Here is a 16,949-nt window from a genome sequence, read left to right as displayed (position 1 = left end):
ATCTAAGCTTTTTATTTTTATTGTAAAAAGGCAATTATGCTGAAGATGGTTGCTTGCAGTGTAAAGAAACAAAGACTTGGATCTCATTCCGTTATTGCAACAAACATAGGCAAGGCATTCTTTTTTTATGCCAAACTGGGGACCATTTTGCTTGCCATCAAATAATACTCATTGGTTGATCTTTACTAGACCAAAATTCCTTTAGCAAGCATTGATAGCCTCCTAACAAGAATGGCTTTGGAAGATCTTTCCCAGCACTATTGCAAGCGGTGCTGGAAATTGTGCTCCATAACCAGATAAAGTACAAGAGAGGGGACATGAGCAGATAAGGCTGTTGCATGCTGGCTTATGTGTCCTATTTTAGAAAGAAGTATTGATGAACTATATTTCTGTTTCTCTTTTAAACCCTGTCTTTACTAGTCTGTGAGACTGCTGGGGAGAAAACTTGAAACCTGGAAGGAAACAGTAGCTGTATTTTTCATTGTAGAAGTAATCTTCACCTAACATTAGATTATATTTATTAATGAGTATCATATTAAGAGCTCAGTTGTGGATAGATATTGGATACCTTTTTGTGAATATTCTCCAGACTAGCACTGTAACTAAATTGCAAAGATATCTCCAGTACAGATTTAAGGTGAGGAAACTAATGCTGTGAAACTTACATTATTAAACTAATAATTTCATAAAAAGCTAAGTAGCCGTTTTGGAAGTGCTGGTTTTGTTGTTGTTTTTTTTTTTTTAAGTTTTGCTAGCTGAGCAGGACCAAGTCCACATATTATAGCTAATTATGAAAAGCACTTGAGCGAAGACAACTTTTTACTTGTTTATAAGCTCTTGCGCATGCCAAATATAGGTATGTTTTTTAATCTGGATAGTTTTTTTTATAAAAACACTTCAGACCTCTAGAAGGTGTCTTTTAAGATGGCCTATGTGTATATTAGTCAACTAGCAAATACTTGTTTTCACTTGTGTAAAATGAAACTGGAATAATACAGCCAGCAGCTTTTTTTATGCAACAGAACTGTGAAGTCTTTTGAAAAATGAAAAACACCTATATCTCTTCTTGTAAAAGCTGAAATAAGATACTTAACAGAGTACATGATATACTTTACAACTTGAATGACCTTCAAGTAGCTGTATTCTCCTCTAGTTCTCTATGTACACGGAGATCCCTTTTTTAATTTGACAGTACAATGATTACTTATAGATGCAGTGTATTTAATAAACTGCTTTGAAGTACCAGAAAATTTAGGTTTTAGCTTAAATTAAAATAAAAAAATCAAACAGTATTTTGGAAGACAATAGTGTAAACTAATTTTCCATTTGCATGTGAAATGGGAAGTGATGGTTATTAAAAAAACAATCCTAAACAACCTCTACTACTAATAATTTCTAGAGATTTTCATGATCCCTGCCAACCTCAATGAGTCTGTGAAAGTGGATGAGAAATTATAGTTGTCATTATGTACGGCAGAAGTTACTTCCATATATTTGGAAAAACGCAAAGGAGAAGTGTATCATAGGTATAGTTGAGGATTTGTTTGGTATTTCTTTAGCAAGTTTTCTCAAAATTATTTCTAAAGTTTTAAAATGGCAGTATTCAGAAATTTGTACCAAACATTTCCTCTGACTTCCATGCCAGTGCTCTCAGCGCAAAGCATTAAAGGGAAGGTGGTACTGAACAGTTGCCCATCAGGCCAATAATGAATTTGAGGACTTGAAAGTAAAGTGTTTCAGAATTTTGGAAAATCACAATTTTTGCTACTTATCACTTAGCAAATTTAAAATGTTGACCCTGCTTTTGATGACCGTACATGTAGAGAGAATTTTGCCCTCCTGCTGACTATTGTTGGGAAACAACTGGAAATTGAAAAGGTGTCAGGTTTTTGGTTTTTTTTTAAGATATGAGTAAAATTAAAGTTAGATATTGAAATTTTTGAGAGACTGTTTTGTTTAAGTTTGTGTATTTGTCATCTTAACATAATTAAGTAGCTTAAAACTTAACTACAGATGTTTCTGGGTTTAGCTCTAATTTTCACTTAAATCACTCTTGACTTGGTACATAAAATTATCACATGCTATAATTAGCCATAGATGTTCAGCAGTCCTGATCTGTGAAAATACAAAGATGATGGCATGCGTTAATATTATCTAAAGAAATATTTTGGGGACAAATCTTATTTTGTGAAACCTAAATTGATGGTGGGATGAGGAGTCTCATTTTGCGCTGCATTCATTTATATCTTTCAAGTATCCTGAATTATTATTATTATTATTATTATTAGCTTAAAAATATCTGTAATCATTTATGCATACTTTGTCATCAAGTCTTCTGAGGAGAAGCGTCTTGGATGAATCTTGACAATCTTGGCACTTTGTTTTCCTTGTTAATTTTAAAAATGTCCTTATAGCATTCAACTATTAGTCCAGTGTCAGCTGTTCTTGAAGGAGACGCAAGAAAGACTGAGAAACACTAAGGACTGCACGTCACAAAGTGAGATTTACGAAGTTGTGCTGTCTGAGCCCTTCACAGGGACAAGCATCCTGCCTCCCCAGACAGCAAAAAGTGGTACCTCAGGCTGCTTATGCATCCCCATAAAAGTCATGGACGCTGCCTTTCTTATTAAACCCCATTAGAAACAATCTGTCATGAAAGAATGTGTGTAGGTTTGGCATAAAAATAATTTAATCATGGTTACTTCTTAATTTTTAACAGAGCTATCATTCTTTGCAGATGAGTTTGGATTCGTTATTATTTGGATTTGTTATTGCCAAGGAACAGTTTTAATTTGCTTTCATAAAAGCACAACTGATACTATTTTCATTTCAGTCCAGTCAGTTTTTAGTTACTGCTAAGCTTTTTCCAGTCTGGTGGAAAATGTGGCAATTGTGAGCTACCATTGGATAAAATATCTTTTACTCTCCCGCCTGATTTCTGCATAGTCTGTGAGACTTTCTTTTTCCGTGCAGCTCCCTGAAAATATGTTTTGCTCTGTGGTATCCCTTGCTTGCATCCATTGTTTTGTGATGATTAACTGGTAGTTGATAATCAGGGGGTGTAAATTATCTTGATGGCTTCTTTGAGATCATCTTTAGGTATCATAAGCAGAGAGCTGCCCTGCCAAGCGAGGCGTTTGCTGCCAAAACCATGGAATGTGCTCTAGTACCTGTCTGCAGAAAGGTCAGGCATCAGTTCAGCTGTCCAGTCAAAGTGCATTTCTTAATTCAGGTTGGAAGCTGCAGTGTAATGCGGAGGTTATGGTTTGACCCAGGTGTATACCATTCCTTCACAAGCAACTACGGTTTGCATTTAAATTTGTGACTGACTACTTTAGTGGCATATGTTTTGGATGACTTTATGACCTTAGATTAAAGGTCATCTTGTCTTGTGCACTTTGACAAGTCTTGTGACATCTTGTCTTGTGCACTTGGACAGGCTGGATCGATGGGCTGAGGCCAACTGTATGAGATATAACGAGGCCAAGTGCTGGGTCCTGCACTTCGGCCACAACAACCCCATGCAGTGCTACAGGCTTGGGGAAGAGTGGCTGGAAAGCTGCCTCGCAGAAAAGGACCTGGGGGTGCTGGTTGACAGCCGGCTGAACATGAGCCGGCAGTGTGCCCAGGTGGCCAAGAAGGCCAATGGCATCCTGGCCTGTATCACAAATAGTGTGGCCAGCAGGAGAAGGGAAGTGATCGTGCCCCTGTACTCGGCCCTGGTGAGGCCGCACCTCGAATACTGTGTTCAGTTTTGGGCCCCTCACTACAAGAAGGACGTTGAGGTGCTGGAGCGTGTCCAGAGAAGGGCAACGAGGCTGGTGAGGGGTCTGGAGAACAAGTCTTATGAGGAGCGGCTGAGGGAACTGGGGGAAAGGAGGCTGAGGGGAGACCTCATCGCTCTCTACAACTATCTGAAAGGAGGTTGTAGCGAGGTGGGTGTCGGTCTCTTCTCCCAAGTAACTAGCGACAGGACGAGAGGAAATGGCCTCAAGTTGCGCCAGGGGAGGTTTAGATTGGACGTGAGGAAAAATGTCTTTACTGAAAGAGTGGTGAAACATTGGAAGAGGCTGCCCAGGGAAGTGGTTGAGTCCCCATCCCTGGAGGTATTTAAAAGACGTGTAGATGAGGCGTTTAGGGACATGGTTTAGTGGGCATGGTGGTGTTGGGTTGACGGTTGGACTCGATGATCTTAGAGGTCTTTTCCAACCTTAATGATTCTATGACAACCAGAAGCCATCAAAATACGTGCAGTAATGGCATTCATTTTACGGTGGGGCAGTTTGGTGGTGTTAAAAGCTATACCGTCTCTCCTCAAATCCACTCGGGGAATATAAAGTCCTGTGTTATTTTCAGAGAACCAAAATAATATTCTCCAATTTTGTTAAAATGTTATTCTACTGTCATATGGATGATGAGTCAATGCTTTAAGAAAGAGAAGAGTTTCTACTCTGACTAGTGCTCTGTGGTCTCAAAGCTCTAGGTGAATTTCCTGCAAAAGCCAGTTTGTCAGAGAATATGTAGGATTCTTTTATTAACTTGGTTTGCAGTGTGGGTTTTTTTTTAATTTAAAAAAATCCTGTGACTTTCCTTAGCAGCAGCCAAAAAAATTATGGGGGAGGTGGAAGATAGGTAAAATGGAAAATAAATTTTTTAAAATGGAAATTAGTCTTTCCATTACTGCTTTTTTTTTTTGAAAGGTAGAAGTTACATCTTTGTTATGTATTGGTATTTCTAGCTGGGTAGTTCCATTCATAATCCCTCTGGTGTTATTTTTCTCTTTGCTTTGTGTATAATCGCTACAGTGTTTATTAGTATAATGGATTTAAAAAAACACCAAAACCACAGCTCCTGCCATGTAATTTGATTTGATAGCTGATTATATTTATAGCTTGGTGTAATTAATGAATAAACAGGCCATTTGAGGGAACAAGGGCAGGTGGAGCAGAGGTGATGGAGTGATCTTTTATATGCATTTAACATGCTGAAGGAGAAAACATGCTGAAGACACCAAATTTGGTTTTTTGGTCAGATTTGTTACCTTTTCATATTTCCTCTGTAAAATGTTTTAAAATTAACTTAAACTTGCTGTTTATCAAAATACATGGCTATTGGCACTTAAATTAAACATTCAGCAATTCTTGCTTTGGTACCCTTTTGGTCAGGTGCAGGTTATGGCCTGTCTGCCTTCTCACCTACGTGTAAGTAAACCTGCTTTTATCCACGTCTGTAATTGCCTTGATAGTGTGGCAAGCTTGATCACACAGCCCTAGCAGAGTGGGCATATTCCTTCTGACCATCTGTCTAATCAATCTATTGAAAGATGCCTCTATGCCCCTGTTGTAGTGTCCCAAATATACTGGTACCAGCCAAATATGTCCATACAAAATATACATATTTGTATACATATATGAGTATATTTGTGTATGTACACACACATATTTGTATTCATACTTATTTTTTATATTTATATGCAGAATATACCTGTAACAGTCAAGGTAATCAAAGGCTGATTTTTTTCCTGAGAAAAGTTTTTTAAAGTATAGGGAAAATACACAAGCTGATTCTTAAATAAAATGACAGGTGTCCTAAATTACAGGTGCTTTCTGTAATACTTGTTTAAAATTGCCTTCAGTTTTTTCCTATGCCACATATGAGTTCAGAAAAAACAATTAAGTAGCTTAAATTCCTCTTGGCTCTCTGAAGAGAATCTAACTTACTTTTCTGTTTCACGGTAAAGTATATATAGAGCGACCCAAACATTGCTGGGTTGAGCTGCAGGGGAATTCTGAAATAAGTTTTCTAAACAGGGTTTTGAGAACTCTTATTTATGAATAGATAGTTCTCTAACAAAATTAAATAGCAGTATGTGGAAACCTCTCTGCTTTGCTTTTTCATTTCTTTGCAGACATGAGGAGTGTTAGATGACTTTTTTTTTTCTTCTTTTGCTCTGTTCTGGTTAAGACTTTCTCCTTGTCTATCTTCTAATTATTTTAATTATGTAGAGTGTATACCTCTTTGTACTTTAAAATGTTAAAGGAATTACAGGTAATTTCTAAAATAAAAGTCAAATAGATGTTTGCTCGGACACCCCTTTTAACCTCTAGGTTTACTCATAAAAGCCATGCCTTTGATATTTTTAAAGCTGTTCTTACTGCCTTCTAACATCATATGCCCTGCTTAGCTTCAGTTATACCTACATTTTTTTCTTGCATGTAATAGGCTGCTAGCTTTATGTTCGTCTCAAGATAAAAATCTTACAAATAAGGTATTGTTGTAAAACATTAATGTTTAATGATAAACTGTAATGATATGCTTACAAAATAGAGCTAAACGTGTTATACACACATATATAAAATATACAAATTTAAAACAAGTCGGTTTTGATGCTGCCTTTTTTTTTTTAAATTTAAGTGGTGGAGTTTTTTATAATAATTGCATAGGTATATTGTGCTGTTGTTCCCTGAGACAATGTTAGATGGAAGTCTTTCCCTTTCTTAGTGTTCAGCTGTGATAGTCTAAATAGAGGGAAGAAAATGTCTGCTGAGCTGTGTGACTGCAATGAGAGTCAAAAGGCTCCCAGGTTAATTATGCTGAACATTTTAAGATGCCTCTTTCTTTTGCTTGACTGAAAACAAGGTTTTCTGTAGTCTATAACATAAGTATACATTGTAAAAGTGTAAGAAGAAAAAAATTATAAACGATGTTATCTGTTTCATTCTCCCCAAGAAAGGGAGTTCCGTGCTCCATCTTTGGGATCTTTGGAAAATTGCATGAAGCTTTCACAGATGACTGTCCAGGGACTTCAGCAGTTCAAGTCTCCCCTTTTGCAGCTGCCTCACATTGAAGAGGACAACCTTAGGCGGGTCTCCAATCACAAAAAGGTACAAAACTATGAATGATACTTGGTAATGTCTTAAAACATTTTCTGTTACTACTTTTACCTATTTGCCTATAAGGAGGCAAGGTCATGAAATAACTAAGGAAAAAAAAAAGGTATTTATTTTTTTCAGGAATCCAGTACAATACTTCCTAGATCTGTGTTTCTTTAAAGTCCATCTAAGGAGGTGGGAATTAAGATCAGAGATCTTCTAAGTGTAAAAGAGTGTAAAAGATCAGTCTACATTGACCTCACAAACAGAAGAAACAGAGTTTCCTTCTTATTACAGAGCTCCTATTTAATATAACACTTTTTCCAGAATATAGCTGGAATATCCTATGGGGATTTTTTTCCTTGTTTGGCTTTACATCATTCTTAATCTAGTTTGATAGAAAATACATTTGGAAGGTAGCACAAAGGAGTTCATAAAATGAAAAAAAAAAGTCAATTACTGTGGGAAGTATTTCAGATTTTGTGATCCTCTATGTATGAAAGAGGATGCTTTAAAAAGCTATTGCTATGTAGTTGTAGTTGGATAAGGGTTGGTATTTGTAGAATTTAAGGACAAAAAAGAATAGTCTTGTCTGAATACCTGCATACGTGTCTTCGCTCCTGTTGCATTGACTATATCACTGTATTCAAACCTGCTTATTTGTTTGACTGTAGTATATCTTCTAGGAATGCCTGGTTAGAAACCACCAGTTGTCTTCTAGTAGAAGCTGTTGACTTTTGTGATAGTCTTATTACAATCGTTAATTCTTAATCAATCTTAAAAACATTCTTTTTATCTAATGGAAGCTTTGTTTAGCTTTAACTTAGGTGGTGTTTAAATGTTTCTGTGTTAGTGTGAAGATTCTTCAGTACAGCATTTTTTAATCCCTTTTGAAAATGCTTGTTTATCAAATAGTCAAGTAGTCTTTTCCTTTGGATGAAGTAAAAGAACCATTATCTTACAGGTATCATCAAACACGTACTTTTCTTAATCCACCCCTAAACTACAGGGAACATACAAAAAAGTACACAATTTTAGATGTATTTTTGGGCATGTGCAGCGTAACAAAGTACAGAAATCAAGAATTTGGCTATCTCATAATCCCACCTGTCCTTCCTCTGAAAGAGGGATGAGACCAATTTATTCGACTTGTTTGTTCAGGATTCCCATGCATCGAGCTTCTCAAAAATACAGTCCCCTAGAGTGGAGGTATGATCAGTCTACCTAGATGCATGAAATTTTAAATAAAATACGCACTTTTCTAATGGGCTGAAGTAATCAAGTGTTCAGACAAATCAGTGTTTGTTTTATCCTTTTCACTCTGCTCTTCAGATCCTAAAAGGCATGGTTTTAGATTTGTTGGCAATTCAGTATTTAAAAGAAAAAAAAAAAAATTAACTTAGTTGTTCCTGCTAATATAAATCTCAAAGCACTGAAGTACTCTAAATAAAGAACCCAGTTAGTAAAATTTCTTGGCTCAGCTTTCTGAAAAAGCTGGCTGAAGTAATAGTTTTATAAGAAATGTATTCAGTTTCTAAGGGGTGACATAGTATGGAACACACCAATGTTCAAAGCGGTGCTATTTAGCAGGTTTGAATGCAACCTCTTTGTTTTATTGTTTCTCAAAACATATGCTTGATAGCTTCCTAAAGTATGTTTTTTTTATAAGAACAAATGAAATGGTGCGTATGTATTAGTAATGTGGGGACACAAGTGATGCATTATCAAGAGTTTATTTGTGGACTGTGTTCTTTGCTACCATGTGACTTCCTTTTTTCTTTTTTTTAATTCAGTATAAAATCAAAAGTATTCAGGATTTGGTGAGTTTGAAAGGTTCTGATCGTCGCAATTTACTGCACTTCTTAGATGATAAGAAATATGATGAAGTTATGGCTGTCCTTGGCAGCTTTCCGTATGTCACTATGGATATAAAACCACAGGGTGAGTGGGAGGTCGTTTTGTTCTGTATATGTCGCTCTTCTGACATTTTGATAGTCTGTTGGCAATAAGCTTTTGGAGGACGCTGAAACACTACTCACTGTTATTTATGTGGCCTGGAAATGACATACTTTTTTGAGTGGCGGGCTCTTGTACATGAGATTTATAGTCTGAGGAGATAAAGTACACTGAAACATTTCACAGATTCCCAAGCCAGCAGTAGTTTCTCCTACAGAAGCTTATCTGACGTTTCATCTGTTGATTTAAGATTTCATGAGCAATGTGGAATTCTGGTTGAAATACCACTTTTATTAGCTATCTTAAAAAGTTGTGCTTATTCCAGAATTTATGCTCGGCTTACTCCAGCATGGAGAGTCCTTTGTGAGATTTTGAGTTGGAGACCCCGATGACTAAATATTCATGGGTTCCTTTGTGATAATCCTTGTATGGGTTTTATATCTGGCAGAATTTGTCCATGCTATGCTAGCTACCTTTTGTGTGCACTGTTTCAATGAATGTATAATGCTCTTCCTCTCTGAAGATGAGGTATATTGTTAAGCAGTTCCTGTTAGACAGCCTTTCAGTGGAAAGTGAATTGGTTCTGCGGTCTCCTTTCCTTTGTAGAAGATCAGTGCTAGTAAATGTGAGATATTTTGAAAAGTTATTCTAATACTTGTTTCTAATTTGTATTGTTACTGTGGTTGCCGTGATCAAATTCAAAATGTGACATGTTTTGTTTGGGTAGCCTAATTTGTAATTTGGCTTATGCGTAGTCCTCTGCGAGAAGCAAATGTTAATGGAAATATCCGTTAAGGAAGCAAATGTCTGTTAACCTTGGTGTTTCTAAATGTTGTTTATGTGTGTGTTTTAAAAACAAACAAACAAAAGACTTTATCTTATTGTAGCACAGGACTGTACATAGTCCTGTTAATCTGTTTAAAATTCAGTCTTGGAGTACCTTCCTATATTCTGGCAAGCAACCCTTTTCTACCTATAGTCTTCATTTGTCACACAACTGTACTCAGGTGTGGTATGGAGGATTAAACAACACATATGCTTTTCTGTTTAGCTCAGTATTACCATTATATAAAATATATGTGTAAACCTAGTGAATAGTAAAACTGCTTTCTGGGGGGGGTGGGAGGGGGTGGGGGGAATAAATAAGATTTCTACACTGGGATATAATTCTTTTCCTCCCCAACCTGGGACATTCTCCAGTTCATAGATTGGAGATGTAAACTCCTCAGTGGCTTTCCTGTGGGTTTTATGTTTGATGTTTTAGTTAAAATAATCATTGTTCTTTTATTTTCCTTTGCCTTCTACTTAAAAAAAGAATTAAATGCATGATTGTTAATGTAGCGTTGAAATTGAGTTGTTAATCATATGAAAGTCAGGAAAATCAAAGTTATGATTCCCAGAACAAATATAACACGGTCCCTTTGGTCATGTGGGGTATTTCATGTTTCTGAAGCTTTATGCTTTAATATATAATGCACAGTATTACAGAGTTATGGTTCCCACAGCAGCTATAACTTTGAAATTTCTAACTTTCATGCAATTAAAATTTCAAACTCAATGTTGCTGTTTTATAGTTTGCTGAATTACCAGCCCTCATCCTGATAGTATATTTGAGGTTGTAAGAGACTTACTAAATAATATTTTGAAATTACTTTTTGTTAAAAATTTTGGAATTTGTATGCTTGTATTTAGACATAGCAGAAACAATGTTTAATGGGAAAAAAAAAAGCTTTAAAGAAGTTTAATAGATGTGTTGCTTTTCTTTTTACCCTAGTTTTGGATGATGAAGACAGCAACAATATTACAGTAGGTTCTCTTGTCACTGTTCTGGTTACACTAACAAGACAGACCATGGCAGTAAGTATTAAGAATACTTGTTCTTTCAGTGTAACTGCAAGTATATGCTAATAAACAGGCATTTCTTCTTTGCAAGCTAACATAGTGTTTTGTAAATATAACTGTAAAATTAAGATTTGAAATTGAGAACTTGTGCTCTTAATCCTCCCTCATGTTTTTGTTTCTGAATGAGAAAGTTTTCCTGGAATCAAACCAAAGTTCAGTCTGACCCGTTGCAGTTGTCTAGGGAACAGTAAAAGAATATGGCAAGTGATACTGTCCTGAGGTTTGTAAATAACAGGAAGAGCGACATTCAGAAACTTAGTTCTTGAACTAGAATAATGTATTCACTCAAGTCCTTAAGACAGTGTTTGATTTCACTTTATGTGGGCTCATAATGTTACAAATCTCTTGGGGTGTTTTAGACACTTTTATGAAAGAAACTCAGTCCAGCAGAATGCAGAATATACATAACTTAATATAAAGGAGGTACACCAGTGCCACATGAAGAAAGTGGACTACTGAATTGCTAGCGAAGTGGCATAACCAAAATAATACTACATCCTAGTAGTCAAACTTCTGACTTGTGCTTATTTTTTAGCTTAAAACGCAGTAATGACTTTCTTTGAACAAAAAACTTAATGTGCAGAAACTAAACGAACTTTTACCTAACAAAGCCTACAGTGTCAATTTTTGCATCTGTACTATTCAGATAATTGTCTAAGTAAACAGAAAGTCTGAGTTATGCCTCTAAGGTAAGGCATACAAGCATGAATATTACAGTTGAGGATCAGACTAGCCATTGAAGCCAGTTCAGCAGAAAGCAGTCTATAAGTACCATGTGTTCATGCTATGGAATTTCAGAATGCATCATCTTGATGATAACTGAGGATGCAGTAGATAAAAAGTAAAAGCACCGTATCACTATGCTGGATCTTAAAAATGAAGGAAACTGAAAATTGTGAGCATATTGAACTGCACTTAGAAATTAATTAAAACATCTGACAGCATATAGAAGATTCATGTAAGCTGTTTTCTACGTGAACTCCACAAGGCAGTCTTGCATTGAGCTACAAGACCTAAAAACTAGAGCTAGGCTTTTATATGATGCCTTTTTTGTCGTGGTATCTCATATTTGCCATTTTTATATAAGACAGCTCCTTATGACTGAATTTTTTTTTTTTTGAATGGCATATAGTATGTTTTGAAGAAAGAAATGCATGAAAATTCCATTTGCATAGAGATGTTCTAGTCTACATAATACTAACATTGTGTTTTGTCTTAACGTTTCATATTTCTGGTTTGATTTGCTGTCCTGTGTCCCTGAGTAGCAGTGCAGCTGTTGAAGTTTTTAATGCTCTGGCAACTGGAGCAGAATTTGCATTTTACTACTGCTTGCTTTTGTGATACAGGATTTCTGTGCTTTATAAAACAAGTAGATTCTTTGGAACAAGATGACATGTTGTTACTAAATTTCTTTATAATGCTAGTGATGGAAAAATCCTAGACCAAATGTTCAAAACAGTGTTTAATTTTGATCTGTTAATCCCCTGTTGTTTGTCACTGATAAAAGAATTTGCCATAATGAGTAAAACCTTCAGAACTGATTAAGGTGATTTAGTTTAAGTTCAAATAAAAAATAATAATTTGCTCTTTTGGTACAGAGAGGCATTAATAGTTTTCCACATCTTTCTCTAACCAGGAAGTGTTTGAAAAGGAACAGTCTATATGTGCAGCAGAAGAGCAACCAACAGAAGATGGGGTAAGTGAAGAATGAATGTTCCTCTTGCTAGCTAAAGAGAACTTTCTTTCAGATCTTGAGTTGCTAATTGTGTGCTTCTCAAGCTTTTTTTTTTTTTCCCAGAAATGCCTTCTGAAGTGTGTCTCATGAGCTAGGCTTTCTAACTTTGGTTTTCAGCTTAAAATGCTTAAAGTACAGTGAATGCCTGAAATTTAATGAACAGAATAAATATTTTAAATACTGCTTTCCTACAGCAAGGAGATGTCAACAAAGTTAAGAGCAAAGGATGGCAGCAAAAGAATAAAGGAACCAAGAAAGCTTCAAAATCAAAGAAAAAGAAGCCATTGAAAAAGAAACCTGTGCCACCTTCATTGCAGCCACCGAAACAGCAGAAGCAAAAACAAGCTAATGGGGTAGCTCATAGATTCATTGATATTTTAGTATTCTGTTCAGCTTATCACTTCTAATCTGATGGTTTTTTTGTATCTATCTGTTACATTTCATTCTGTGCTTTTGGAAAGCATATCTCCTAAAATAGCATTTCTTTCTTTACATTGAAAAATTATTGGTAAAATAATCAGGAAACCACCACAGTAATGTTTCCAGTGGCCTGCTGGAAGCTGTGCCCAACTACTTTAGAAGTCTGGCTTTATAGGCCCTTCTTATTAGTTCTTGTTAAGCTGCCTTCTGGGAGGTGAATTGTTCTGTACCTTCTACTTTTCCTTTAAAGGAAAAAACTGAAATGAGACTTCTGGTAAATTTTAGTACCTTTATGCTCCCACTGCATGGTGTTTTCTCCACCTCATGGGCTATGTTGTAGGTACTTTCTTGTATTTTTTCTAACTTTCTTACGACTCTTTGAAATGCAACCGCAGAATCAAATACTGTTTTCTCCTATTTGTGTTGCGGGTGCCATATGGAGAAGGAAAATTGCTTCCCTGCTCCTCTTAGCACATGAGGTGAAAGGGATTAATCTTCACTATAGACATACTCTGTGACACAAGAAGAGTGTAGATCAAAATAGGAAAGAAGGGCTATGACCTTAAGATGGGTGCTATGAATGCTGTGTACTACAATAATGCAGACAAACTAAGTTAGAGGGGTTTTTTTTTTTTCTTCCTTTCCCATTAGGAAGTAGTTGCGAAGGAAGAAGAGGAGGACATCTCTGATAAAGGAAGTGAATCTGAAGAAGAAGAAACAAACAGGGATTCTCAAAGTGAAAAAGATGATGGAAGTGACAGAGACTCTGACAGAGAACAAGATGAGAAGCAAAACAAAGATGATGAAGCTGTAAGCCTTACTTTTTCTTGAAGGGTAATGTTGCCTCTGGGGTTGAGAGAAAATGCATTTTAATCCTCTAGCATCCCCTCAGGCTAGGCAACACTAGGATGAAGGAGTAATATCAGTTCTCCAGAGGTTTTCAGATCTTATTCCAGCATAAGAGCTTTGTCAGTGCAAGTCAGTTTCAGAGAGAGCAGTGAAGGGTCTTTGCAGCATAGATAGAAAACTTAAAAATTACATGAGAAAAATAGCTTAACTTCAGGGAAAGATTGTAATGTTTCTTGCAGCTTAATTTGATTACTAGCTGCTGCAGATTTTGTGAGATAAAGTTTCTCCTTTGAACTTTGTTCTTTACATGCAGTGGCTGTTGCATACTGCATAATGTATACTATAAGCATGCAGTAGTTGAATGAATTTGTACATGTTCTTACTAAACTCTAGCAACTGTTAATAATTAGGTTAGTTATTCGAAACTGTAATTGAGAATGAGGCATTATGGTGGTAGATGATTTCTGCACCACAGGTCTTACAGTGGAAGACTTGAGAGTGACAGCTGGAAGTCCCATACAGGGTGAGAATAAGCTTCTGATGGGAAAAGAATCATCAAGCTTGTAATCAGGGCTCTTACAGCTCAGGTAGTGAGTGTTTATAGGCAGTGCTGTAGAAGTGAGTTTTGAAGAATGTGTGCAAGCCCCTCAGATCTGTGTTTTGGGTTTTTTAAAATATTTACATGAATGGTCTCTTTAGTTTTACTGCTGCTTGATTTTTATTTTTTTTTTTTTGCTTTTAATCGTACTATATACCTTAATCTCTACGTGCCTTTCCCTTTTATAATGTGTAGTGTAGCACAAGAACTTGTCATGTATTGTTTCCATGGGCTAAAATTTCTTTTTTTCTTTAATGCAAAAGATGGCTAGTACACAGTAACTCTTTAAACTTGTCTTTGACAGGAGTGGCAAGAATTACAGCAAAGTATACAGAGAAAGGAACGAGCCCTTCTTGAAACGAAGTCAAAGATAACACATCCCGTTTACAGTCTTTTTTTCCCTGAGGTCAGTAATAGAAAACATTACAGTTGTGAAACATGAGAATTAATATAATACAAATTAATTGCTCTTTTTATATTTTTACTGTAAACACTGGGCTTTTAAGAAAAGTCTAATACCTGAAAAAATTGCTAATCTTCATTTTAAAAAAGTCTTAATTTATAAAATCCTCTTAAACTCCTTCAGATAACTTTTCTAAAAGCTTTTGATGTAATATTATTTCTATCCAGTTCCCATAGACTTGCAAACTTTTACAGAATTTAAGGTTCCTTTTTGATGGCAATAATGCTGAATTTTTTTTTTCTGCTGGTCTGCTACATATAGATTCAGAATGAAACCTTTCAGATACATAGGGATCTAATTTATAGTCCTTTTTTTTTTTTTTTTTTTGCTATGGAATGTGAAAGCACAGCAGTGGCTCTAATACAGAGTTAAGGGTAGAGTATTACTTGCTCTTTAACTGCAAGCGCCTGTGAGCGGGGGAGGTCCTGAGCCCTCCTGTGTTAACAGTAATGACGGGAGAGTTTGGGGGTCATTTGGATCACCAGATTGTTTTGGCTTGCTGCTTGACTTCAAGTCTTAATGCAACAGCATGGTGGCAACACAGTGTGCAGCTGTGGAAGATGGAGAGGGTTGGCAAAGCTGTCTCTCTACCACAGTGTAGTCTGGAAGTGGCGGAAGCCAATTGTGGAACAATCTTTCCTATAGACCTCAAAAATACAAGATCAGGTGTGGATGGGTATCAGAGAAAGGGATGTATTTGAGAGTGGTGACTCAGTATAGTAGATAGGCTGAGGTGCCCCTACAGCAGCCTTTGGTGTTGAAAGTATGTTCCGATATATCAGTTGTGACTTACACAAACAGCTAACCACTCAACAGGTGTCTGAAAACCCATTACAGCAATGAAACCTTGAAAAAGACGGGATTTTTCAAAATGTGGGTTTTCTGTTCTGAGCAAATAAGTTAGGTCTTTGGGAGGCGACCAGATTAGAACCAGGAGGAAGGAGTATTTGGCCACACTTTCTTTCCAGGCCAGTGGTTCAGAGGGTTTCCTTTGCTTCCCTGCTGTCTGACTGGGGAACTAATCTAGGATCTCTTTTCTCTCGTCGTGCTATCTCCAATAACAGGGAGGCAGGATGCAAGGCTTATGCTTCCTTTTGTGGTTTAAAGGAGACAACCGAGATGGGGAAGAACAGGAAAACATGAGAAAAAAGGAAGACACTATATATTTGCTCCCTCTTTTCGGTCCCCGAGGCTCTTTATGTCTATACCCTGTACAGCTTGTTGTGTGTGCAAAACATACTCCGTTGCCCCCATGCTTGCGATCATACTGTTTCTGCTGGTTTTACCTAGTTCTGCCATCATTAGAAAGCAAAGTGTGGGAAGCAAGACCTGTTGCTAAGGAGCCAGACAAGATAGACAAATAAACCAAGGAAATTGTTTTCCTGAAGGCCTTAGCTGAGAGTTGTGTGGCCTCACAACATCTAGTTTTGTAATGGCTGATCTTAATGCTGTATTTTCCTGACACTGTTAGGTATCCTTCCATCTCTCAATACAGCTTCCAGCAGTACACACCAGCATAATAGAAAAAGGTGTACTGGCATTCTGCTCTTCTGGCTGCCTTAGATCATGTCAAATACGCAGCAGAGTCTTAATACCTCCTTGCTGTGAAGGCAGCTGGCTTTGGTCATCAGTCTAAGCTCAAACAGTGAGTATGTGCTATGCCCAGTGCCACAGGGGCGCTAACTATTCGTATTTCTTTTTTGCTGCACTGAGGGTTTCTTCGGAGACTTTGCTTATACTTTGTACAAAGCTGCTTAAGCTTCAGCTGTGTGTAACCAAGCTGCTGATAGGTTTTATGATAAAACCTAAATACAGTACTGTGCGCAAAAAAAAAAAAAATATCTAGGACTGAACTGAAGGCTTGAACTTGAAAGATGCACGCGTATTATCTCATGGTACTGCAGTTGTAAATTTTCCAACCTCTCTTCACTGATTTACTGGAAGTTGAATGCAGCTGTACTTAGTGCTGTAGCTGCAGTTGGAGCTTGTTCATATAGTTGATTTACAACGTCTGAAGAACAAAATCCATTGTACTCTCTGGGTGTTTTTTTCATCTGTGATTTAGAGTACTATGTGTATTGTGGTCATGGCCAGTTCAGAGATGGAGAGCTAAGGATGAAATGCTCTAGTTGTGTGAGTCTCTGTATTTCCAGA

General features: G+C 36.7%; 1 protein-coding gene across 1 annotated transcript in view; it reads left to right on the top strand.

Annotated features, from left to right (window-relative positions):
- Positions 1–16,949, top strand: part of SEC63 (SEC63 protein translocation regulator) — a 65,689-nt gene that overhangs the window by 43,014 nt on the left and 5,726 nt on the right. The window contains exons 12-18 of the mRNA XM_076333351.1: positions 6,730–6,884; positions 8,666–8,813; positions 10,603–10,685; positions 12,367–12,426; positions 12,660–12,818; positions 13,537–13,695; positions 14,637–14,738. Of these exons, the coding sequence (XP_076189466.1) occupies positions 6,730–6,884; positions 8,666–8,813; positions 10,603–10,685; positions 12,367–12,426; positions 12,660–12,818; positions 13,537–13,695; positions 14,637–14,738 (866 nt within the window). The remainder of the gene's footprint in view (positions 1–6,729; positions 6,885–8,665; positions 8,814–10,602; positions 10,686–12,366; positions 12,427–12,659; positions 12,819–13,536; positions 13,696–14,636; positions 14,739–16,949) is intronic.

The sequence above is a fragment of the Aptenodytes patagonicus genome, chromosome 3, assembly GCF_965638725.1.
Source record: "Aptenodytes patagonicus chromosome 3, bAptPat1.pri.cur, whole genome shotgun sequence".
Lineage (NCBI taxonomy): Eukaryota > Metazoa > Chordata > Aves > Sphenisciformes > Spheniscidae > Aptenodytes > Aptenodytes patagonicus.
Note: the sequence above shows the minus strand (reverse complement) of the source record. Positions and strands in the feature narration are given on the sequence as shown.